This window comes from Rutilus rutilus, assembly GCF_951802725.1.
Source record: "Rutilus rutilus genome assembly, chromosome: 17".
In the NCBI taxonomy this organism is placed as follows: domain Eukaryota; kingdom Metazoa; phylum Chordata; class Actinopteri; order Cypriniformes; family Leuciscidae; genus Rutilus; species Rutilus rutilus.
The window spans coordinates 15504754-15532153 of record NC_140230.1 but is presented as its reverse complement, the minus strand read 5'-3'; the positions used below and the strand labels follow the sequence as shown (position 1 = coordinate 15532153).

General features: G+C 38.7%; 1 protein-coding gene across 2 annotated transcripts in view; it reads right to left on the bottom strand.

Annotated features, from left to right (window-relative positions):
* Positions 1 to 7607: 7607 nt before the first annotated feature.
* ankib1b (ankyrin repeat and IBR domain containing 1b) overlaps positions 7608 to 27400 on the bottom strand; it is a 39241-nt gene continuing 19448 nt past the window's right edge. For both annotated transcript variants that reach the window (XM_084385372.1, XM_084385373.1), the window contains exons 7-20: positions 25625 to 25713; positions 25369 to 25513; positions 22873 to 23039; positions 21450 to 21538; positions 21194 to 21324; positions 19108 to 19242; positions 18804 to 18890; positions 18282 to 18348; positions 17919 to 18064; positions 17652 to 17830; positions 15592 to 15643; positions 13950 to 14061; positions 9910 to 9953; positions 7608 to 9816 (exon numbers count right to left, since the gene is read on the bottom strand). In XM_084385372.1, the coding sequence (XP_084241498.1) occupies positions 9043 to 9816; positions 9910 to 9953; positions 13950 to 14061; positions 15592 to 15643; positions 17652 to 17830; positions 17919 to 18064; positions 18282 to 18348; positions 18804 to 18890; positions 19108 to 19242; positions 21194 to 21324; positions 21450 to 21538; positions 22873 to 23039; positions 25369 to 25513; positions 25625 to 25713 (2217 nt within the window). In that variant the 3' untranslated portion in view covers positions 7608 to 9042. The remainder of the gene's footprint in view (positions 9817 to 9909; positions 9954 to 13949; positions 14062 to 15591; positions 15644 to 17651; positions 17831 to 17918; positions 18065 to 18281; positions 18349 to 18803; positions 18891 to 19107; positions 19243 to 21193; positions 21325 to 21449; positions 21539 to 22872; positions 23040 to 25368; positions 25514 to 25624; positions 25714 to 27400) is intronic.

The window sequence follows — 27400 nt, the reverse complement described above, 5'->3', positions numbered from 1 at the left end:
ACAGTGAAGCTCATTGTAGCCCAACCAGCTGTGAGTTGTAGTCCTTAAAAAGCTATTTCTGTAAAAGAAAATATCTATTTTTTCACCGCTAGGGGTCGCTAACCTCTTACAATAACAAAGGCGTAGGTTGATGACACATAAGCAGAATTATGGAACTTGTCGGCATGCTGATGGATCTAATAATGTTTATGGATGAGTGAATACATTGATGTTTTAAACATGACTGTGGTATAAAGCAGGGCGCGATTGCTAATGAAAGACAGATATCAGCGGAATAAGGACATTTCATTCTACCGAACTACACGCAAGTGCAGAATTACTACTCACACAGGTCAGTTAACTTGTGAGGTAATGCAGCGCTGTTTCATTTGGTCTACACCATCACACTAAACAGCATTTGAGTGTGTTGAAAGTTATGTTATTCTATGTGTTAGTTTGTTGGCTGTATGAGACTATAGCAGTAAGCTAGATCAACATTAGTATAACATACTGATCATATTCTAACATTTCATCATATTAAGCTATATAACATTGATTAGTTTTATGTACATTTGCTCAGCTGTCTAATAAAGTACATGTGAGCGACAACACTTAAGCTACTCATGTGAAATAGCGAGTAGACATTGCGACTTTTTCCTATGCAATGAGATTATTTTCCTGTGCAATTTATTATTTTAGAACAAAATTCACTTTTCTTAACCATTTTATCACTGTTGTCAAGATCATTTTAGTGGAAAACCTAACAAACTTTCCTTGAGAAGTGTACTTTTGTTTTCTCTCTGAATGAATGCCATGGGTAAGCCCACCAAAATCTAAGTCTAGGTTTTTTTTTTTTCATAGATAATGACATGGTTTATAAGAAAACTAATATGTTAAAAATGCAAGATTTATCTCTCATGTATTAATTAGTTGATGTACATTTTAGAATATAAAATTAAGATAATTTAGGAATGAAGTCAGAAGTCTGGCATGGGCTTAATTGGTACTTTGGCACCATTTAAGCCCACATGTGTTCCAAATAAGCCCACATCAGCATTGATTCACAAAATCTAAAAAAAATTATTGATTTTAAAGAAGTAAAACATCAATATTTATTCAGTGACAGGGAAGTATTAAAAAATTTAATTTTGCTAATATTTGATTAGAGCCCTGGGTGGGATGGGTAGGTGTTAGTGGCCGGTGGAGTTGTAGCTGGAGTCAAGCTGGAAGTTTGACCGGGTGTATCTCGGGAAGGAAGCCGAGTTGGGGCTCCATACTCTGGGTTTTCGGGGGTTCTCCTATTGGGCCCCCCACACCGGGAGTTGGCCCCTATAGTGTGCCCCCCCATGCCTGGAGTATGGAGCCTTAAGTCGGCTTGGTTGCAGAGTTTTGCCCGGTCAAAGCTGGGCAGAAAGTGGCAGTATCTCGGAGCCGGACGGTCCCAGGGGCTCAGGACTGTGGGGAATGTATTTTTTCATTCAAGGTTAGCTTGTGTTGGCTTTAGTTTGCATGCGTCTTGTGGCGCTGTACCATTTAAGCCCATCTTTAAAAAAAAAAAGTTAATTTATGAAAATAATCTTCTCTACAAAACAATTTATGATGTATTTATTTGTAAATTAATGTAAAATGAATCACAAAACATTTATTGTTTGCAGTTCACATGCTTAATTCTTTGGCAGTCTAGCCTTTCTGTAAGGCTAATGGTTTGACCTAGTGATTAGCTTTGAACGCAAGCTAATAAAACTCATCTTTCCATTTAAAGGGAAATGATATAAAATGATAAAGTACTATTTGTTCATACACAAAAAAACAATCATGTATCTCTTATTTGACATAATATCAATGTAGTTGCCAAAGAAATGGCTGAAAATTGCAGAAATGTGTTGATTTCTGAAGGGTCCCGAAACACCAAAGTTTTGGGGTGACTCTGTGTGAGGTCCCCTGAGACAGCATGCACGTGGGTGGGGCTAACTCAACATTGCCAAATGTGATTGGTATGCATTTAAAAAAATGCCAGGGAAGTAACAAATCACTGGATTGGTTAAAATAATGAGCAGCATAAAATATTATTTTCTCTTTGTTTAATTTGACTTCAGAGTTGAAAGTGGGCTTAAAGGGTGCATGGGCTTAATGGGTACACTTACCCCTATATAAAATAGAAAGCAAAAATTTTCATGCATTTTTAAATGTGGCTATTTGTCCACTACTGCTATTACCTAATCGAAAGTGAATCTTTGTTGGTCCTAAATGGGACCTTCACATCACCTCCCTCATAAAATGGGCCCTAATTCAACATCAGTTTGCAAATAGCAACTTCCTCCCACTAAACAAAATGATCTACACTGATACATGATAAAACGTATTCATGGAATATTTACTCCTTAATCTCAAAATGCTGTGTAATCACAGACCAGATAAGATCATCGGGGGTTTTTCCTCTTGCTTAATTCTCTCAAGACAAGTTCTCATTCTTATTCACCCTTTATTCATTTATCTGGCTGCTCTTCTCTGCCGCGTAATGACCAAAAGATGCCTCACGGCCAGTTTTAGGTTCGGATTTTCCTTACAATAACATCCTCCAGCGAGGTGCCTTGTCAAGGCTATCTGTTTAAACTTCACGTGGAAGTCTCAGGGTCAACCGCTCAGACATATCTCTCATATTACAGAGACCATTCAGAAAGTCCATTCACTGTCTAGAAACCTTCATTCTAGATTACAGATGATTCACTTAGTAAGGGTCAAGAACTAGCCTATACTTCTCAGTTCACTGCGGCTCTTTGAAGTTTTCAAGATGTTCTTGAACCGTAACGGTGACTCAAAATGAAATAACAATAGAAAGCAAACGAATAAATACCCGCTTCCAAACGTAAACCTATTTAATGAAAAATTAGATGGGTGAGTGTTGCATGAATGACAACGATTCAGCCAAGTGCCTTTCAAAGAGATTTTCATGGGAAAATTATTGTTTCTAGAAGTCCATAACGGAGTGAAATCCTTTCTTTGAAATCAATTCCAGCTGAGCCAGTGAAACAGCCAAACACGCCAAGGTCTTTGTGCTATACCAGAGAACAAAACAAATGACTGTCAAACTATTTGTAATCATACAGTACATAGGGGCCTTTATAAATAGCCCCATAAAAACATCAGGGATGCATGTCCATGAATGCAGATTTCACATGCATTTCAGAACTATAAGATTTACCTTGAATTTGCTTTGACTGTGGGAATCTAATGCAGGATGTTCTGCTGACATGTTTTAATGGCCTCTTGAGGAACCTCTGAGTTCCTCCTCTAAATGATGTCTTGAATTGCTTCCATGAGTCTGGGACGGAGAGTGCCAACAACGCTTGCCAGTAACACAGACGCCCTCGTGCCAGAGTGATTCCAAGAAAAGAGTCGAAACTCTTCCCTCGTTCTCTGGGAACTTACTACTCTCTACTGGACCGCAAGGGAATCAAAAGTTCTTTCATCAGCTGCTGCAATGTGTATCAGTACCGTTTTTGTCACTGTAGACATTGTCACTTTTGTAACTTATAATAAAGCGTCAGTAAACATGTAAATCAATCAGGAATTCATTTGAAAGATCTTACAATTCGAGTTGACGGTATACAAATATGAAAATCCTATATATACTGTAGATTTGGATGTATCACATTTCATCAAGCATGAAGGGTAAATAAACTAGATTATCATTAAGTATTCAAAATTATAGGCTTAAAAAAACATCAACAAAAAGTCTAACAATTATTTAATCATTATATTTTTTGCAATGTTTCACATTATTCACACTACCGCACTTCTGAATGTCGTATGTAGAGACATTTATTATTATTTTTTTATTCATTTTATTACTGTTGCCAAGATCATTTTAGTGAAAAACCTAACAAACTTTCCTTGAGAAGTGTGCTTGTGTTTTCTCTCTTCAAAATTAATGCCATTTGGTTTGATATTGTTTTATGTAAAACATAAAGCAAACTTTTTCATGCATTTTTAAATGTGGCTTAAGTATCCAAAAACGTTGTTTTGTCCACTGCAGTACACTACTATTACCTAATCGAAAGTGAATCTTTGTTGGTCCTAAAAAGGACCTTCACGTCGCAAGATCTCTGATCCTTCCTCATAAAACGGGCTCTAATTCAACAGCAGTTTGCAAATTCTGACATTTGGCTCAGTAAAGCCACTGTGCTCGTGACCTCCTGGTATTCCCCCAACGTCTGACCCCTGGGCATCTATCCAATAAATAAAGTCATAAATTATGCATTGATTTATACAACATTACCCAGCTCCTTTTTTCCCCTGAAAACTATCATTATGCGTGTGCCTAAGTCCCCATTTCTGAATGTTAAACTGCTGTGGTCTACTAGATGTACTTCATGGGAAGTAACAGTTCAAGAAAGCAGGCATAGAAATTTGTTTTGCCTGAAAGCGTCATTCCAATTTTGCCCACTAGAGGGCCAAACGCTCACAAAATAACCTCATAGACTTCATTTTAAATAAGAATCTTATTTGTAACCTTAGCCTTGCCTTAATTACAATATTTTTTATTAAACACATTATTATTATTATTAGCCTATTATTATTCAAATTAATTATATAATTCAAATTCTATAATATAATTTGTATTTAAAGGTGATGCCTCTTTTTACAAGATGTAATATAAATCTATGGTGTTCCCAGAATGTGTCTGAAATTTCAGTTCAAAATATTCTTTCATCTACAAAATGTTCAATTTTAAACTTTCAGTTCTCATCTCCCGATCTCAGAAATAACCAGCTGCAGAGTGCTGCCTTACGGAGAGGCAGCTTTTAAGACGCACCTGGAATTTTCTGAATGGTTAGTGGATTAATTTATGTAGTTGTTATGTTAGTCTCTGTTGTTACATTGATTAATCTCATCGACTTGCATGTACCGTCATGTTTAACTTTTACTCAAGTTGACAGTTCCCTGACGTCTTTATAAATAGTGTTCTCGTCTGTGCAGCCAACGACAGAACAGTTTGCATGCTTTGCTCAAACTTATGCCATTGCGTTAGAACTGGTCACATTGTTGTCGCTCGTGAAACCAAATGGCGGCGCTGTGGGTGGAAACCAAGCGTGTCGCACAAGTCCTGAAAAGTGAAGCCAAATCGTTTCGATCACCCTCCGGTGGTTGGTCCCAGTATAGGTCATAAACCCCGCCATCTCCGTCTAGTCTAATGGACGCGATGGAAACAAAAAAATCAAATTACACTTCGGTTTCTGCGAGAGTGTGGGCGGGACCTTGATATCGCGGCTCCACTTCACTTTCACTACTGCACAGAATCAGGTCCCAAATCTGCACAAGATGCACCAATGGAAGAGTGTGAAGGGGCGTCGTCCATCTTTTTTTACAGTCTACGGTGAAAAGATGCAGATAAAGGGGCGGTAATATAATAAGATCCCCTTCCTACGTCAGAAGGGGAGCGAAATCTGATCGGCTTATTTTTTTTTTTAGATGCTTGCAGAGAAAGGTTGTCACTTTTTTTTTTACGTGTTCTGTGTTGGCAGATGCACCGGGATCCCGATTATAGCACTTAGACACAGAAAAAGTCTGATATTCATGATATGTCCCCTTTAATCATTTGTATTAGTAATAGTTTTAGTAATAATAATTGTAATACATGGTCTGCCTGAATACACAATTCTGATTGGCTGAAGAAAAAAAAAAAAAAGAAGAAGTGTAATGCACAGGTTGTTCCAAGTCAGTTTAATCGCTGTTCTATATTAATACGCTGTTTTCACTGAAGCACACACACACACACACACATACATCACTCAGAGCACAGAAACTTAACGCTGCCCAGCGACTTTTATTAATAAAATAGCTTTGCTGCTAAATCGCTACATTATATTTCTCATATAAGTAACCGTTGGTTTTGAAGTAAATAAACTATAGCTTTGTTGTTAACAGAGAGAGACCCTGAACAGGCGCAGGTTATTCACACACGTATCTCTCATCTCTCACTCTCTCTCTTTCGATAAGGAATTTAATAAATGTTATAATTCATTTATTCATTCAAATAAATGATTCAAAGCGGGCAGAAAGCTACATCGAACGCGCCTTAACCAACGAAAATAACCATCATTTTAACCCTTCCAGTCAAATATGGCACTGTAAACATCAAAACCAGCTTGAAGTTGTCAGTGCTGGCACATGACCATGGTATAAGCGGGATAATCCACGGCTAGCTGTGATTTATAGGATTTAAATGCACTCCGCGTCTGGTTCTTTGCCTCCATACTTAATGCACAGCTAGCTGTGGATTTATTTGTACTGGATTTATATATACACACTATACTTTTTTATAATTTAACACTGATATTTATTATTATTATTATTATTATATGATACAAAATAAATTATAAAAATATACATCACAAATATTATTAAGCTAATATTATTATTAGATACAAATAAATTAATCTGAAGGCAAGTCTGAGGTTACAAATAAATAATAATAATAGTTTTTTTTCTCTCCGCATGTTGATTTTGCACCTGGACTTTCACTGTACGTTATGTTCAAAGAATACTACCACTTTTACAAATGAACTTGTCTTAGCAACTTTATTCAGATTCACACTCAAATCGGTCCAATTCATTGGCCAAACATCACACATTTGTATTTTCCATATAAATTGGGAATGTATCAAGTAGAGATTATGAAAGTGCAAATACCATTTCAAGGATTAGATGTTTAACAATATAAAATCTGTAATGGGTTACAAAATGTGCTTTACTCACCCCAAAAACAAAAGCCACCCCCCCTCCCCCAAACAATAGCCTTGACACTTTTGTCAAGAAAACATGATCTATTTTTATTATAATTACTTAATGCACAGCATACTTGTCACATACAGGACAACTTTTGTCATTCACTTTTTTTGTCATGTTTGGACAGATGTTCAAAATCTACCATATGCTTCTTTTGAACAGACATCAGCTCCACCTCCACCTTTGGCGATATACATTAGTCCGAAGAAATACTGCGGTTTAGTGAGCTTTACTGATTCTGATCACACATACATACTGTACATACAGGGGGAAAAAAAAAAATCATGTGTGCACTCCTCCAAACTAATGGAATGATTCCAAAAAACACTTCGCAAACAGATTTGCCTTCATTTTCACTTTGTAAAGTTTTATGCTATGCAATACTGCATTAGGACATAAGGTCATTTTCAACATACATATGACATCAAGCCCACAGCAAAGCATCAGGCGTCTGCTCGATCAAACCCACAGCTAAAACCGCCACTATAATGACACACCTATGAGCTAAAATGGGTTATTCCAAGGCTGAAATGTGAACTAATTTTGTGCAATTTTTCTGAAGTGCTTAAAACTCAGTGCTGCTCTGATTTAGCTGAAATGATAGTTTCGTCTGATGATAAGTTGGCCAGGTGTTCGCAAGAAAATAAAAGCAAATCAAAAACATTCGGTTAATTTATCTGAATGGCTTTCAACAATCATTTCAGCAGTCGCATTTTAAGTAATAAGCAGATATTGAAAAGTGGCACTGTGTTATTACATTTTGATATACACAACAAAAATATATATATTGGCGCTCATTTGTTTTTGCTTTTTTTTTTTTTTAATTGTCATCCACTTTCTTTCTTTATTTTTAAGGACATTCAATTTCAAATAAATAGAAATTTAATTTCCATAATTTATTATCGAGAAATACCACAGTTAAATTCATTGTAAAAAAAATGGTAACTGTGGGTAAGCTCCACCATGTGTGGAAATGTACTGTAAATCTGCAGTTAAAACAGCTTCTGGACACCACATTGAGACGTCTCAGCCTCTACCGAATGATCCATAGACGAGACCTTAGATATTCTGAAGAGAAAACATGGTTTCAAAAAGTGGTACGTTTTGAAAAAACGAAAGTAAAATACACATATTCATAATTTTCTATCAGAGATGCACCTGGACCACATCTATGGATTTTCTTTTTATCTGAGAATTCGATTTTTACACATTGTTTCCATGTGGATATCACATCTTAACACACAATGTATAGTATAGATGGATATAATCCGCAAATTTTATTAATATTTTTATTTTTTTTACGTTGTTTTGTTTTTTTAAATAATTGTTTTAAAAACACCCTGGGGGAAGGGGCCAGAGGCATGCGAAAGGAACCGAACATATATAAAAAATGTCTTTTAAAAAACATTGAGCTCAGTTTGCTTAATCGCCACCTGAAAGTACAAGTACAATGTGTATTGGAACTTCCCACACTCCGGGCTCTGAGCACAAGAGAGAGGCTATAAATAAAGAGAAGTTTCACAGAAAAGGCACTGTGATAAGTTGCAGAGAGAAAACGTTTTCCAGAGCTGGTGCGGCGCTCCTGAACCGAGTCGAACCTCGCCGGTACTTTCCGTTCTAATTAACCAATGACGGATTACAGTGATTACGTTTGATAGAAAAAGAAATGTTGTCCGCAACTACAGTTACTGTTCATTTAGTTTCTGTTATTATCAGCCTCACAGCTCTTGTGAGCCTGATGCTGATGTGTACTTCTCTGATACTACAGGTCTAGTTTAGAGGAAGGATAGTGTACTCAATAAGGCGACTAGGCCCTCAGCAGCAGGCACGATAAGCACACCCTCCACTCGGCGTGTGCAAGCCAGTGTTTTTGGCACCTACAGTATCTTTTACATCCTTTTTAATAAAAAGAACAGGAACTCGCACCCAATACTGTCCTATTCTATACAGTAGATTTTTCTGGCTACCTCACTTCCTATCTCGTCTTCAGATCTCTTTCTAGTTCAGTTGCTGACTCTTTTAAAAGTGTTTGACACTCCAGGATTGGAAAGAGTTTTTAGGGAGCAAAGAACACATGCCTCACAAGCACAAAGGCCTGAAACACACGAGTACTGAATGAGTACTCAAAAACAACCTCTTTACATAACTCGGTTTCAATTTCTACATATCTGACAACACAAAGCTTCTCGTCAGGATTGATCTTGTTCCTCAGGTTTAGAATCCGGCAGCTACTTCGTCAAAAAAGTGGTTTAACTAGTGAGTGAAGTCAATATTTCATACAAGGTGTACTTGACCCTCCCATTCAGAGGAGCTACTGCTAGGCTGGTCGGGGTCTGAGTCACATTTTGGGGTATCGGAGTGACACGGGTTTGAAGCGCTCGGAGTATCGCCCAACTCGATGGACGAAAGAGGTACCGGACACATATCAAGACCTACTAGGTCCAGCTGTGTCGGCCTGACAGGCTCACGCTCTCCCGCACCGATACCGGAGTCAAACTCCACCTCTCTATCGCCCTCTGTTGTCCACTCTGGAATGGCGCACTCGGTCTGCTCTGACATCATCCTCGCCGACTGAGCACTGAATTCCTGGTGAGTTGCACCGGCTGAAGGTACCAAACTGATATTCTGCGGATTCATGTCGTGAAACCAAGCCATGATGTTGCCTAGAAGGTTGGCGTTGTCTGAACCGAAATCAGAGGTTTCCATACGTCCCGAAGGAGCTTGGAAGGGGCCCTCTGCAGACTCACGGGAAGGATTGTTGAGATTGTCGAAACGCAGTGGAACATTCTGGCCACTGATATTACCCAGCTTCTTTAGGCTGTCACCCACCTCTAGCAGCTCGGAGCTGCTCAGGGCAGCACGGGGCACGTCTATCCCGCACAGCACCGGATCCAGCCGCGTGGGCAGAGATGTTCCGATGGCCCCCAGAGATGCTTCGTTAGCGAGGATCTCTTGAGCATCACCGCCAGCAGTTATCCCAGACTCCTGCAGGGACAGCTGGATGGCCAACAGGATATTTGGATCATCCTCATCCAGGGAACTGTGAGGCTGTAGGGTAAAAGATCAGACGTTACTGTCAGCTGAGGATAAACACCTGTGACATTCTACCACAGAACCTCTGTTAAAAGAGTCTCGACTCACCATGGGTAGACCCTGTCTGTGACCACCACCAATTTCTTGCGTGTCTATAAGACAAGACAAATGGAAAATCATTTGTTTTGTTAGTTTGCTAGAGCAGTTCCACTTTTTCCTCTTTTTACATACTAAGGAATAAACCTGAGGTTACCCTCTCACTACGAAATCAATGATATCAAGGGGGATGGTGGAAAAATACTGGGATGGTGGGATTTGCTACCACAGTGATTTCTGAGATACCACATATTGAGTATAGGGTTATAATCTACAGTGGGATTTTGTGCAGTGGAGCTCAAGTCTTCATCTGTCTATTCAGAATAACAAATAATTGACGTTAGGGTTGTCAAAAGTACAGGTACTTTGTTACCAAGTCGGTACTGAAATTTTAAAAACGTGACGATACCAGCATTTCTGCAGTACCGGTGTTACCGAGTACATTTGGTACCCACTGATAGGCGGCTGCTTTCAAATGCTCACGTGTGTCTGTCCAAGCACTGTGAAGAGCGTCAAAGGTTTCCATTTACAACATGTTTTTGAAGCGTTTATCATTGTAGCCAATCAATATTTGTTGAGCGCGTGAACTCATTGGCCAATCAGAGGTGTTTAAGTTAGTCAGAATCCACTCAACTCCGCTCAAAAAATGTTGTTCACCACACGCTTTAGAGTTCTGCACACTTGTGAATCTTTTCATTTTTACCAACAAAGTATAAATAAGACTCATTGTGCAGTGTAGACAGATTTTTTATTATAACAGGAGTTTTTGAAGTAGTGTAGATCATAGTGAGCAGGTGCAGAATGTAGTGATTAACTTCAGTCATTATAAAGGGAGCGCTCTTTGTTCACTTTCTGCTTATAACCTATATACAATTTGAAAAAAGTTTTGTTTTTCATGCTGCTCAGTACACTGCAAAGTTTCTAGATATACAACAGTATTTAAAGGGGTCATATAATGGTACATGCACTTTTACAAGTTGATTGCACTGAAATGTCTGTTGGCAGTGCCTGTACACAACCATCCTATCATGATAAAAATCCATCCAGTGGTTTTGTTTTAATCTCCTTATATGTTTGACCATCTCTGAAATCAAGCCGTTCGATATTGTGACATCATAAGATCGTACGCCCCTCCCGCTATTGTGATTGACAGCCGTGTTTCAACACAAGACCCGCCCTGAGCAAGCTGTGACAGCCGTCGTCATAGTAGTCCGCCATTGTTGATATGCTGGAGTAGAATGGCGTCTAAGCGATTGTGGTGTTCTGTTCTTAGATGTAATAAGGAACACAGCAGTCATTTGGATGTTCCTAAATCCGAGCCGTTGAAGAAGCAGTGGCTGAGTTTTGTTTTTGAAGCCATATGCCCAAAGGATTGACGCGGGGATTCCCTCACGGGGATTCCCCACGATCGTCTGTGCTTTCATGTTTGCGCGAATCATTTCACACCAGACAGCTTCACAAACGAGAAAAAACGGATCGGTACCAACGTGTTCCTGCTGAACCTCCAGAAGATGTGAGTGTAATGTTTTATTAACCTTTATATTAGTATTTATATTAATCTTTGCGAAATTTGCAAACCTTGCTGCAGGCTTCACGATGAATGCGTCTAAGGTTTACACTCAGGGTACATTACGGCATGTTTTCTATGTACGACGTTCTCAATATAATTCATAATCCCACGTTTATAACGAAAAACACGTGGTTATTGTGTTAGATACGGTCAGAGAATGTCTAATACGGTGTACCCACAGAACAGAGGGGCGGGGTGAGCAAAGCTCATTATCATTTAAAGACACATGCACTGAAACGGCGTGCTGAAAACAGAGCTGTTTTTGACCAGGTAAAATTAGTGTTTTCTTACAATACTAATGAGAATTTTTAATTAAAGTATATTACAAACTTTTAATTTAGACCCTAAAGAATCATATTAGCTTGTACAAAAATGGCATTATATGACCCCTTTAAATGCGCGACTGAATCCGAAATTGCAATGATTGACAGTGATATAACTATAGCAACAGACGGGACAAAACAATCAGATACTATGTCAAAATAGATGTGGATTAAGTAGTATGAGTGTAATAGACCTGTAATATGTATGTTTCTTTGTCCTTCATTCTATTACAAATTTTTCACTTGATCCTTTTAAAAGGATTATTTACTAAGCATTTGAAGGCTAAATGCTGTTTACATTTATTATTTACTTATAATTATTATCATCACAAATAATAAACCCATTTAAATCAATATTTTTATTTTCAAATAGTTAAAATAGTTCCAATAATTTTTGCTCTGGTACCAAAATTGGTACCAACTACCAAGAACTGTGAAATTTTTACTGGTATTGGTACCCGCTACTGTAATTTTGGTACAGTGATAACACTAATTGACGTAATCAAATATTTGAAATATTAAACACACGCAATGAATGCACCACCGCTGTCTTTCGGCACAAGTGCACAGGACTGAGGCCAACTGAGGCCAGTCCGGTTATGGTGAATACATCATGGACGAAGCTGAGCTACACTATCTAGGTCAGTTAATCCAAATTTCCAATGAAATCAATCAACCTTTTAAAGTGCATGTAAACACACTTTGTGTGAACTATTCCTTGCAACAAAAACTGTGCTTCATTGTATTGAATGTGCAATTGTAGAAACCTGCACAAAACTCTACTTGCAGATGTTATAATTTTGATAAAGTACATGTTCATCACTTTCATTTCAACCCATTTAAGTACACTTTTAAAAAGAAAGTGTACTTGCTTTTCACAAGGGATTACAGACCCTCTAATGATCATTTGGATGTAGGGCTGGGTACCGAGTTCGATATTTTTTAGGTACCGACCGAATTGCCTCGATACTATCGAGTATCGAAAAATGACTTGTTTTTCGGTACCAGATTTCGATACCTAAGGGGTTAACTCATCAACGTCAGTGCTCAAACAAATACATATATTATGAAATGCACAACGACACGCCTAAATTCGCTCACGCACATAGACGCAAACTCTACACACACGAGACGCGCGCACATACTGTTATGAGACGCGCGCGCGCACACAAACTGTCCACGCACATTCTCATGAGACGCGAGCCTATGGACGCGAGCACACACACACAAACTCGCGCACATACTCAATGACACGCAAGCACACACACTCACAATACCCTAAAGATGTGGAAAAGTCGATCAAAAGTGTGGCTCTTGTGCTCAGTGAAATTTTTTTTCAGTAAGCATGCATTAAAGTGATCAAAAATGACCTTCCAAAAACTGTTTTCATATTTCAGCTTTGACAACACAGGAATAAATTACATTTTGAAATATATTCAAATAAGATTTTAAATTGTAATACTATTCCACAATATTACAAGTTTTACTGTATTTTTGATGAAATAAATTCAGCTTTGGTGAGCATGAGCTCTTTCTAAAAAAAATATTTTGTACCTTATGTATATGTATAAAGAATATTTTGTTCCTTTGTGCTTTTTTTGTTCCTTTGTGCACTGACTAAGGAGCATGAGTCAAACTGAAAAAATAAAACCAAAGTTTTTCTGAGGTAATGTGTTATGTAATCTTGTTAAAATGGATTTCATAAAATTGGTATCGAAAAAAGTATCGATCAGGAACCGGTATCGAAATCAAGGTATCGGTATTGGTATCGAAATTTTTTGAACGATACCCAGCCCTATTTGGATGTAATTCACCTCATGTAATCAACACAGAATGGAACACAAACTTTGGCTATAAACTGCTTAAACAATTTGGATTCAGTCAGATTTAATGTATAGAAAGTGTTGTTAGTGTCATCATATGCAGAACATCAGGCCTGACAGATTCATTACATGAATTTATGCTGCTTCATAAAAGCCAATATTGCAAAAGAAAGTGATAAATAGATTTACAGTGCTTTTTTTGCAGAGCTTAGTGTGGAAAGAACAGCAAAACAATTATGAAACTGTACTTGCAGCTGCTCGAACTATGGAGCACCAAATGCACACATGTGGGACCAAATATGGGCTCCAAAATGAGAACACGTTCACAAAACGTACCTAAAGTGCCGTGGCCTGGGTCATCAGGGTCGGGTGTGTTGCTGCGGAGGCTGGCCATGTCTCCTCTCCTGCGTTGCCTGTGTCTGCGTCTGTACTGGAATTCGGCATACTCCTATAACACAAAACCGCACACAACCCCATTTCAAAGCTGCTTCATTGGGTGTACCAGCATTCCCACTGGACCCTGTGAATACAAGTCAGACTTTCTCTACAGGAATTCTGTTGTGTGACATCAACGTTCAGGGCTATTGGCTTTATCATTTCACAATAACAGATAGACTTTTTGAGGAAAGTCAAAAAGACTTTTAAAGGAATAGTTCAACCAAAAATGTTAATCCTGTTATTAGTACTAACCATGTTGTTCAAGACCTGTGAAGACCATTTTTAATAATGTGCAAAAATGACACAGCTATCATTTGAAATGAAAAGGGTGACCAGCATTACTAAAGGTTTTTCCTTCTGTATTTTGTGAAATTAATGAGACAAACAAGTTTGGAATGACATGAGGGAGAGTAAATTATGCCAGGATTTTCATTTTTTGGATAACTAATCCTTTAAGCTCCTCAGATCACGTACATATTCAAACAGTCTGTAATGAAATTTACTACAAAACCAACAAGATATGGCATTTCGAGTATATACACATGTTCACAGATCATAACTGATCTATACTGTTCTTCTTAAAACTTTCTTTTCACCATAGGTTGACAAATCTAAACCAAACTGAAGCTGAATGCAATAAGCATGCAACAACGGTAGCAAACTCAAAAAAATAATAATACATACATTTGGACAAAACATTCCTGAGAGGTAACGCTCAAGCATCAATAATAAAAAGTTGAATAAAGTGCATCACTATTATTCCTCTTTCTACAAGCCATAAATCCAGAGCAAAATGAAACTGCAAGCCTGCATACATGATTTCAAAAGAAGAGCAGCAACCAGCAATACAGACTGAAGTGGTGACCTGGTTCACCATGGAATGTCTGCAAAAACCCATTTCTCATGACCTTTCATGGCATAGTCAAAGCAAAAAGCAGGAATCTGCCTTTTGAAGTTGCAAGACCAAAGGCATCTTTTAGAAGACCATGTCGGGAAATATGAACAGGAAAGAAAAAGATCTCGGTTTCCAGATGATGTTAAAACAGCATCGGAATTCTTAATCTGGAGTGCACAGCAATCGTCTGAAATATATAAACAGCGGCAATAGAGTATGAACAGAAAAAAAGAAAACATGCAACCAACTAAAAGTTGACAATGACACAAGTGATGGGGTGTACATGACAGGTGCCATTCCACGGTTCGTTCAGCCGTTCCAGAGATGGGGTCTAATGAGGATTCTTTAATACCTGCGGATGGCTTCCTGTATACTGACAGTGCTCTCTCGGATCAATTCCCCCGAGAAAGGCATGATTCCTCTGGATCTTTAGATTAGAACAAAATAGCGGTACACTGTTTAACTGCACATTACAGGTCTTACACATTCACAACTGCTGCAACAAGACTACATCTTGTTCTATAGGCACTGGCAAAACCTCAGGCACCCTTCACAAACTAAGTTGGCCACAAATATACATTTAACAAAGACACTCTTACACAAACTATGGCCAAAGTCTCAAAACAAGCAAAACAAAACAGTTACCTCGGGAGAGGCGAAACCCAAGTACTCCCAGTCCCATGTTCCACCAGCAAAACTGTGGACGCAAACAAAAAAAGAATTAAGTTCCATGTGATCCTATACATTTTTAGGCTGCAGGTGTAGTTCTGTTACAAAGGAAAAGCAGCTCTTGGGAAATACAATACGAGTGCTGAAAAACAATACTTAATCAAAATCGACCCCATTTTCTTTCATTTCATAGAAATGAGTTTGCCGTGTCTTTTAAAAATCTAGTTTAAAACACACGGTAAGTTCTTAGAAATGTACCCTGTATTTATGTTGGTTTCATATAGTTTTTTTTAAATGTAAAGACTACAAATGTGGCATGACCAGCAAATACACATCTTCATTATTATTACTTTTTTTTTTAATTAATTTCAAAGGTTCCCATTTTGCTTTTGTCCTCTATGCTGATTGCATATGGCATTAATTTGGTGGACAAAAGATTTTTAGATGCATATAATATATTACATACCTGCAAACTCAGAAGGTCTGAAAAAGGTGACACATTTTATAACTTAACATTTATAAATTTTGAACATGCAATACAGATACAGATTTAACTAGTGTGACTTAAAAAAATATCTTAAAATGAAATAAAACCACTTTTCCTAAAGTAGAACACAGTCTTCTTTTCAATTAATGATATATGCATTCTTTATAACTACTTGCATACATCATTCTTTATTCTTTCAAGCAGACATATTTAAATGAATTAAATATAATTAATCCTTATTAAAGCTATTAACGAGCAGTGAATGCTTTTCTTTTTCTTTTGTTGCTTGATCAATATTAAGGACACAGACCGCATTAGGTTTATTACCCACTGTCATTTTAAGACATCGGATCACTTCCAATGACATGCGGATCCAGAATTGCACTGATGCACATCCGATACACTCACAACTGTTTAAGACATAACCGACATATTTTACGTGAATACTCTCAAAAACGGACATTTAGACATAATGGTGTGTGTATTTGTCCATTCAGACACGAAACAGAGCTCAATTCAGTACTCGCGCGCTGTATAGGTGTCTATGGCTGCACGCTTCGGGTCGGGTGTGTGCGTGCGCACAGAAAGATGAGACATGAGACATCAGACATGCAGCGTCTGCCAACTCGTGTCCCGCTGGGTACATCAGCACGTTACAGTACAAATGTGCGCATCTACTATCAGTTCTGAATGGATGGCTTCCCAAATCGTCACTATACATTTTCGTCTAGTTTTTATTCGTTGACGAAAATGTCAATAGATTTTCGTCATAGTTTTTGTCATTCAAAACTAGTTTTTATAGTTTACTTTATCGTCTCGGTTTCGTCTGTGAAAAATGTCGTTGATGAAAATGATAACGAAAATTATTCGTCAACGAAATTTACACTGTAATGCAGTGGAATGAGATAGCCTTGCAAAAATCCTTCACATTGAACTTACATTGTAGGCTGACAACACAATTTGCTGATCTTACGTTAGCTGAGTAGCCGACAACCTTACTTGCCATTATAACGTTAATGTTAAACATGTTCACTAACGTGAATTCATTCGCGGGAAAGCTGCAGCCAGGGGCTTTTCAAAGAAGACGCTGCCGTTATCTTGACTGTGATTGGCCAAATGACTATATATATAATTTTTTATTCAGAAATTAAACACATATTACATTTAAAAAAGAAGCCACATTTCGAAAAAAACATTTTTTTTTTACAAAAAAACATAACGCATATATAAATATATTCATTCAGAAAAAAACTATCAATCATAGAAGATGTGTATTTAAGTAACTGTATGTATTTTGAGGGTTTTTAAAATAAATTAATAGACCTAGACAACTAGACGACTTGCCTTTTTTCATCTGACATCACCTAGGCCACACGCATAGATTTGTGTTGCACGGACAGGATGTTAATCAGATGTTAACCAACAGCCAAAAAGCTATTTAGCCATTGCAGGCAATGCAGCCTTTCTAAAATCTCGCCATTCTTGGTTACAAATGCAGTTTTTATTTAAACTATCTGAAGAAGTATATTATTGGGGAAGAGGCTCTTACCTGCGTCGAGGGGCTTCGGGTGAATCATTGGGGGCCACGCCTCTTGCCACAGATGCCAGAAACTCCTGCCTCTTTTGCTGCACCAGGCAGGCGGCGCGGATTATCTTATGCCGAGGCGTGCGGAGGTAAGGCCGGTTGACTTTCTGTGCAAGATCTTCAGTCACCATTTCCAAGTCAGTCTAACAAGAAAAATAAGAGTGCTGCGTTGTCACTAACTCAGAACTCACACGTTAGGAATATCCCTAGACTAGCATCTGTGTTATTAACCTGCATAAGTTCAAATATTTCCTTCTTTGTGCTTTTGGGCTCCAGAAAGAACCCATAAGGGTAAGAGCACTTGAGAATACGACGAGTTTTAAGTAGTTCGTGCACTGCATCTTCAATGAAAGTAGTGTCTGGAGGGCCTCCTTCTCCTGCAACAACAGAGTAATGCGAAACAGGAGTTAAAATATAATTTCAAAAGTCTACAAGTATTAAACTTCAACTGCTGCTAAATGTAGAAGTTTACTTTCTACACTGTACTTCCAGTCTGTAAATTATAACAAAGGGAAAGGACACAAGGTTGACCATGCATTAACATGGCTTGGAAATAATTTATTAAAATTATACAAGTGTGGTTTTGCATCTTACTTCCACTCAGAACTTTGCTCAGTTGTTCCATCTTGTCTTTGGCCGTCTTTAGCAGGCGGTCTTCAAGCTGTAGGACAGGGTAATACAGATTAATACAGATACACTATTTTAAAATAAAGACCATCATGTCAGATCTAATGTCAGTCCACAGACTGCCAAAACTCTGCTCACTGACCACATATTCTACAAAACTGGAAAATAACTTTCATGATCTGGCAAGCTCTAATCTGATAGGCTGTCTTTATGCAATATCTGCGAGTAAGGACACACAGGGTCTTTAACCAGTCACCAAGAAAAAGTCATGATTAATGCACTGGGGTTGATAAAACTAACAGTTTCACACCAGTCTATTATTAAGGTATAATCTTTTGCTGATAAACAGCATGTAAAAACAAAAACGGTCAGACGGTCTATTCCAGTCAAGGCAGTACTTGGCCAGACTAAGCTGCATTGTGAACCAGACATAGTTGTGTTTAGTCAAAGATTGTACATAAAATCAGGCTGATCTTTGTAGACTTTTACCTGGTAGCTGTGCTCGTGGTTCTTAAAGCGTGTGTAATAGTGCATGAAGCGATCCAACTCCTGGAAGTTGGTGTGTTTCTTCTCTGCCTGCAAATAATAATATAACAATAATAATATTTAAGAGTGTGTAAAAGTGCAGGCATACTCATTAGTGAGATCTTTTTCTTTATTCAGTATTAAAAGCTCTATTATTAATCTAATAATGTTTAAAAAAAATCTATAAATGCCCTTTACATCTGTGTGGTGCTTTAAATGTATAGAACTAATTTAAAAGGCATGAGCACCATGAGTAAATAATGTGTACCTCAACAGTCATCTCTTTAGACTGCTCCTCCACCTGCTGAATGACCTCATAGCGTGTGCAACGGTAGTATCCTCCTGTAGAGGAACTGTGTTTTTTCCATTCTTCCAGACAGATCCAGCAGAAATCATACTTGCACTGTACAGACACACAAACATTGTTTATTAATAACACCTATGCTAAAACAAACCATAAGTCAACTTTCATTATGTCACTAGCAAATGCATTTATCAGTCTAGCAGGAGGCACACTAGAAGTTATGGGATTCTGACAGCAGGGATTATGTGTGTTGCTAGGAGACTATCTCTCTCACTTTTTATTTTTGGAGTGCTAGTATTTGCAAAGTCTCTGTTTAGTAACCTTGTTGCAGGATGATCAAGATTGAATTTACAGTAAAGCATTACATCCTAAGGCATATATACGCATTTCTTGTTCTTTGATTAAAGAGATTTATCAAGATTTCCTCATCTATTGTTCTTAAAATGATTCAACGTCAACCTGCTGTTGCAGAGGCAGAACGTTTAGAAACAAATCTTAATCTTTACAACAACATTCAATTATGATATAAAATTAAAGACCATAATGATAAGCGGCAAAGCTTACATTCACCGCTTTCAAATAATCCTTCCAATCAGGTTTTCATCCAAAGTTCCACTTTTTTGGTCTTCTTGATTTACACTTTTCTTGGCTCACAGCCATGTCTGCACAATTCCCCACTGGTTTACTTCCTACTGGAAGATAATATTTCATCTCTACTGAGAAACATAACTCCCCAGTCAAGGTGTCCCCCAAGGTTTTGTTCTTGGCCCTCTCCTTTTCATAAACTATAAACTTTCTATTTGTCAAATCACAAGCTATCATGGTCTTACTTAAAGGGATAGTTCACTTTGAAATTAATTTTTGATATGTTTTAGCTTACCTCAAGGGCATCCAAGATGTAGGTGTCTTTGTTTCCGCAGTAGTTTCAATTTTGATATTTTTAGGTCAAACCGTTCTTGTCTGTCAGTCATATAATGCAGGTCTATGGTCACTGTCTCAAAACCCAAGCACAGAGTCCAAATTAAAACAATTCCCCACGTCCAAATGAAACAATTCCCCATCATAAGTACACATTGATGGCCTAAGACACGAAACGAGCGGTTTGTGTGAGAAAACGAACAGTATTTATATCGTTGTAATCTCTTGAAAACAGCACACGTCCAAATGATCTGACAGCGCGGGCGGGTATAGATATATACATAGATGTCGCCTTGGCTACGGTTTCGTTCCAATGAACTGCAGTAGCGAAGGCGACATCTAGTGTATACATCTATACCTGCCAGCGGGCGGGTATAGATATATACACTAGATGTCGCTTGGCTACGGTTTCGTTCCAATGAACTGCAGTAGCCAAGGCGACATCTATTTATATATCTATACCCGCCCGCGCCGTCAGATCATTGGGACGTGTGCTGTTTTCAAGAGATAACAACGATATAAATACTGTTCGTTTTCTCACACAAACCGCTCGTTTCGTGTCTTAGGCCATCAATGTGTACTTATGATGGGGAATTGTTTCATTTGGACGATGGGGAATTGTTTTAATTTGGACTCTGTGCTTGTGTTTTGAGCCAGTGACCATAGACCTGCATTATATGACTGACAGACAAGAACGGTTTGACCTAAAAATATCAAAATTGAAACTACTGCGGAAACAAAGACACCTACATCTTGGATGCCCTTGAGGTAAGCTAAAACATATCAAAAATTAATTTCAAAGTGAACTATCCCTTTAACTGCTTTGCTGATGAGTTGTTGTTTTTTTACCACCTGTTCTGATACACTCCCTCCCAACTCATTTTGGGAGTCAGCGGCACAGAGAATACATTTTTTTAAAGCAGAATTAAAACTAAGTGGGCCATATTGATTTAAGATTTTGACAATCCTTTTAAAATTCCTTGGTATCATGTTTGACCCTTTGTTCACCTCCAGATTTCACACCAACTCTCTTTTCAAGCCTGCATTCTACACCTCTGAAAAACTCCATGTCTCCGCCCCATACTTAACCTGGTATATAAATAAATCCTATTATTGTTATTACACAAATAACCTTGGCACATTGCATGTGGTTACAGCCTTCATTCTTCTGAATGGGAGATTTGCAGTTGGCACAAGATTTGGAGTTGGTGAGTAACCACAGGCAGTTGGCAGCATCTTCATACGCCTCACTTACACCTGCCACTGAAATGGAAAAAGACAGAAATAAAGATGCTGCAGGTCCAAAACCATTTTTGGACAGGTAGGAACAGCACTTCAGAAAATGTGTCTGGGTGGTTACTGCAAAGAATACAGGAAAACATGCTTACATTCTTCTGGTTTCATGTCAGAGACTTTCTGAAGCCACATCTTCCAAGTTTGGCAGTCACATGGTTCATGGGCCTCTCCTTGGCACTCCCTGTGAAGAGAAACACCATCTTATTTCTGTTCAATGCATTTGAGTTGTTGGACGAATGGCTTTTTAGGGATAAATCGGTGTCAAAAATGAGCAAAAGATTAATCTATGCTATTGCTAAAATATTAACATGGTGTAACGCAACATTTTTTGATCTTTAACTGGGGAGTACCCTCCAATTTCAGGAGAGTGCTCTAGTTTAACATTTAGAATTGTTTGTTTCCTGCCATCCACGAGGAACAGAACTGTGACCCACAAGTTGAGAACCACTGCTATTAAACAACATTGGCAGACCGTTGACCGCAAATGCCTTTAAATGACAGCTTCAGCCTAGGGAATGCTCTTCCATATTAGATTCAATCCATATTCACTCAGACAGATGAAATGTTTGTGTGTGAGAAAGGGAGGGTGTTTTGACTCAAATATAATGCTCAGATCTGGCACAGGCAGTGATGAGATACGAGCCCACTGTGTGGGTGTGTGTATGTGTCTATGTGTTTGTGTGTTGGGGACATAAGGACCAGAGCTGTGGGAAAGAGAAACACAGCCAGCTGCATCGGCGGAGATCACTGCGAGCAGAACATACATACTGTGACGGATCGACTGCCTCTCCCTAGTAATCAGCGCCACCCCGTCCCTTAACTTGCCGCCCTTCGCCAGGTTCCCGACTGGAGTGGGTGTGATTGGAAAGGAGGGGTGCTGAAGAGGAGAATAGGCGGCGTGTGAACCGCCGCTGTTAAATGCTGAGCACGCCTCTCCTCGAGAGACCGGTCTCTTCCCTGTGCATGCTCACTGGTGTCCTTGTGGATCCAGGAGGGGAGCACGGAGGGATTCCCGCACCTCCAGTATGTGAGTCGCCAGACCCATGGTCCGGAATGGAGAAACATGCGTGACGCCGCTGACGAGCTAGGATGCCGGGCCGCTATTCCCCTCAGTTGTCGGGGCCTAGAGAGGACAAGCCATGATGCCGAGTGCATCGCCTCAGACAAAATAGAGAGAAGCGCGTGCGACCGCCAGACACCGCCCCCTTAACTGGACCCATCCCATCTCTTCACTACCCATCCTTCACGATTCCCTGGCACGACGAGGACACCAGATCCCCTTTTCTTTTAACACTTTATTTCATTTTATGTTTATTTACTTTAATAAATGCCTCTCCGAGGCCTGACACCACTCCCACTGTGTCTGTCGTTTGCTCCTTCCGCCACAATACAAACACGCATTCTTGAATATGAACCCTACAAATCATGTGCTAGTGAACTGGAGTTGTTCAGAATCATAAATTCTCTCTTCTGGAACTATGGCTTAAGAGATTTGTATCAGTGATTGGCACTGACCAGCAGAAGAGATGGCCTTTTCCACAGTCCACCGCAGGGGCCTGGAGGCGAGGAAAACTGAGCGGGTCAGAGGTGCTGCCACCTGGTCCCTGCCCGGCCAATCGCACTGCTCTATCACAGCCAGCCCGCGGGCACCACCGGATGGCAGGATTATTTTCAACAAATGCCTGATGGAGAAGCAGAAAAAGAAGTAAAAAGAATGAGCAAGGAAGAACAGAGGAGAGAGCAAGTAAAGGAGTCATTTAAAACATAAAACATTTCCTTCCATTCATTTATTATGTGGCTCTCTGCAATCCTCTGATTCCGATTGGTCAAATGCAGCATTGAGTAGTCAAATATAATGACTAGTCAAATTTTTGTATAATGAGTAATAATATATAAATATATGCTAAATTATGAGATACAAAGAGCTAGATGAGATAAAATCTATAAAATGTCACTTCAAATATCCAAGCTAAACGGCTTCAGATTACGGTAATATAAATTTAAATGTGTAGGCCTCATGGGTAGATTGGTTGCACTTTGAGCAACCAGAGTTCAAGTCCCGGCTTGTGGTCCTTTCCCGATTCCGCCCCCCTCTCTCTCCCACCTCAGTGGCATAAATCCAAAAATAAATAAAACTAAATAAAAAAATAACATTTATATATTAGGGGTGTAACGATACACGTATTCGTATTGAACCATTCGGTACGAGGCTTTCGGTTCGGTGTTCGGTACGCATTTTCAAACCGAACGGTTCGTTGGACCATTTTTCCTGCTGACCAAAATTTCTATTTTTAAAATGTAGGCGGGTGTGGTTGTGGTCGCGCCAGCGTCTCGTACTTTATGAGCGCGCTTGCCACGCGCGACCACAACATTGTCCAACATCAAATAGCTAATGTAAGCGGAACGAAACTGAGCTACTCGTTATTGTGTGGATGACGGACCATTTATCAGTTTGGACCAAAGCAGCGCGAGCCGATCTTGATCAAGCAGCACTGTTACTACACAGCGAGATCCAGTAAAAAAAGCATTTGAATTCGCCACTGAAGTAATATCATCGCTGCGAGATCTAGTGAGAAGCATTCACATTTCTCTGTTATTAACGGATCAAACAGCGCTGACGTGGAAACCTAGAAGAAACATTGTGCCATAAATGAACTATTCAGTGTCCACAGATCAGCAACATTCACCATGGATTTACTGTAGTAACACTACTTACTGCAGCCATGGAAGTTTGGCAGGAATAGTAGGCTATTTTTCAAGTAACATTACGTCGATTTTATTTTGACATTATGAATACAATTGCTGCCCTCAAATGTTAATCGGAACTAAAATAAACCTGTTTATAACTACTACAAATATTACATTTAATTTTGTCCAAGGAGCTGTTAGAAAAGCTGCTCCTAAGAAAAGTCAAGTATAGCTCCATCATTGCTCAAAGTAAAAAAAATCATACTTTATGATGTTAGTTTTAATCAAAATATAATTAAAAAAAATCGTTCTTTTTGCTGTATCGAAAACGTACCGAACCGTGACACAAGTGTATCGTATCGAAACCAAACCGTTTTTTTTTTTTAAAGAAGTCTCTTATGTTCACCAAGGCTGCATTCATTTGAGTAAAAACTGAGTAATATATTGTGAATGTGACATTTTATCACGATTTAAAATAACTCTTTTTCTATTCTATTTGAATATATTTTTAAATGTATTTATTGTCAAAGCTTCAGTCTTCAGTGTCACATGATCCTTCAGAAATCAATCTAATATGCTGATTTGGTTCTCAAGAAAGATTTCCTTATTATGATTATCAATGTAAAAAAAAAAAAAGTTGTGCTGCTTCTTTTGCAACAGCTTTTCAATCAATTTTGATCAATTTAATGTGTCCTTGCTGAATCAAAGTTTGACTTTCTTTCAAAAAAAATCTTACTGACCCCAATCTTCTGAATTTGCCTTAAAGTTTTGTTACTTGAACAGAACTAAACTAAAATATGTTGTCCTCTAAGGTTCAACTAATTTGCTGAGTCTTGTTATGATGCCGGGATGCAAGTTAATTTTTACCCACAACTCCAGAAGTCCGTCAGTACACTCTGACCCTGATGGGCTGCAAGAGCGCAGACACCCCTGTGGTAGAGTCAACATCACCCTGGCAACATAATGAAAGGCTTGGGACTCCCCAGCGAGAGAAGTGTCATGAGACATTTTCAGATGAGAGCTGCCATTGTTACAGTTACTTCAATCCTCTCAGCTTCCATTTCAATGTTCCACCATTCCGAACTGACTTCACAATGACATTTAACTGTAAAACTCCACTGAGAACTGCTCTGTGTGACTGGAAAACCAGCTATGAAGGCAGAATCACAGGGTTTAAATCAAAACTCTGGCCGAATGCTGACTGACTGCTGTTTTTCTTAATTTATCCTCATGTTTAACTCACGATTTCACAAAATAATACAATTACAATGACAATCTATCCACATAATTCAGACTAATGTGCATCTGATCATGTAATTATACCTTGATGTCAAACTGCAGATAACGTTTGTCCATCTCTCTGGACACAATGCTCTCAATGACCTCAACAGGAACCAGCTGGAAGCAGTCATAGGCTGGGCAGAAGATATTATGGGCCTCCCCCTCCTGGATCTTCAGATTCAGAAAACTGCAAGGACAACGTACATATGACTGTTACATGATAATAGAGCAGCAGTGAGAACTGACAGTGATTAATGTGACTAAAATGCTGAAAGGCTCTAATTAGGAAAACACTCACCTTTCCCAGCATGCTCTGCAGAACTCGTGACCACATGGGATATCAACAGGCTCCTCAAACATGGAGGCTGCACACATACAAATACCGCACTGACAGCGGAGAACAAAACAACCTTAGTAAGAGCAAATCGAATGTATACCTAGACATAAAACACATTATACACAGATGAAACAGTATAAAATGGATCAGAATAATAAAAGTTTGATCAAATCACATTTAGCCGATTCATCTCATGACAAACTGCACTATACAATACACTATTCATACCTATTCAATGAATATCAAGTTAATTTCTGGTGTAGGCTTTTCACGGTGATAAAGCACAGAAAGGAACCCGTTTTTAGACCACAATGTCTTCTTTATTGATATGTGAAAGAACTGATTGTTCACTTGTGAACCAAGCTCACTTCACAAAGCATTTTAAAGGTCTTCTGAAAAATATAGATAATCCATGGTGATATGCTGGTAAGTGAGTGTAAGAAAAGCTTACTTTTTTACTATTTTGTCATTTTAAGGCTGGTACACACCAAATCTAGGTAAAAGAACTAGCAGCGATGAAAGCCAACGGTTGTAACGTTGTTTTAAAAATGTGTTATTTGGCAAGTGACCATGCTATAAGCGGGTTAATGCCCTTCGAGGTGTCCATTGTCAGGTATTAATGGACTTCGGCGGAGGCAACCGTCCTCCGCTGCGCGTCGGATGGTTCATGCCTCACCGTCGTCCATTAATACCTGACAATGGACACCTCGTCGGGCATTAACCCTTACTTAGATAACACTCCAAAAGCAACTTAAGGTGCTTTCATATTTAACTGATGTCTGCCATTCGGCTATCAGAAGCACAAGATGCAGGAAAAGCGGGTTCAATCCAACACTTTATACCCAAGGCACTTTATTTTCACTTTTCAAATATATTTTCCTAATTTTGATTTAAAATAAATGCCTCTCTGAGCTGCTATTCGATGGGAAAAGGGAGAAGAATGAGTTCAGAACACGAACTTGGGTCAGTTGCGTCGAAAGTTAACGCAACCTGCCTTACTCTCCATGCCACTGATCTGGTTACCAATGGGATTTATTTTGTCATTTTGTATGGCTCAATCAGACACTGGTGGGGGTAAATAGCCTCTGCAAACAAGGCAGGTGTAAAAAGACACTCAAATATATTATACTGAGAGAAGTGTTGGGGAAAGATGGTTTTAAAAGTAGTGAATTACATAATTGCATTACTTAGTTACTTATCATGGAAAGTAATGTTACACGTTACTTTTTCTCATCTGGGTTGGTCTTGCTTGTTTGTTTTTTTAATAACAAAAAAAAAAACATAACTATTTTTGGCAAATGTAAAGGCTATTTCACACAAAAAGAGAAATTAATAAACCTCAGTCTAGGAAATGCAAATTCACACCTGTATAGCCTGTAAAAAGTACTCGGATGACCGAAAGTGTACACTTTACTATCCCATGAGGCCACAAGAAAGGATTTGTGAATGGCAGTGAAGTGATGCAACTGATGCTGGTAGGTCTTATGATAATGACAATATGGCAAATGTAGTACGTCAGGATTTTAAGTACCTATTTGCACAGTTATTCAAAATAAGTATCAACTCAGAGTATGCGATTTCGGATGCAGCCAACTACTTGAAGAAACACAAATGTGAGATTTATCTACAGTAATTTTTGCTTATTATTAGTATAATTAAATTGGGTCACCGAAGGTCAGCAGTAAAGACAATGGTTAATAAAGTGAGATTAAATACATAAAGTATATTTGTGCCATT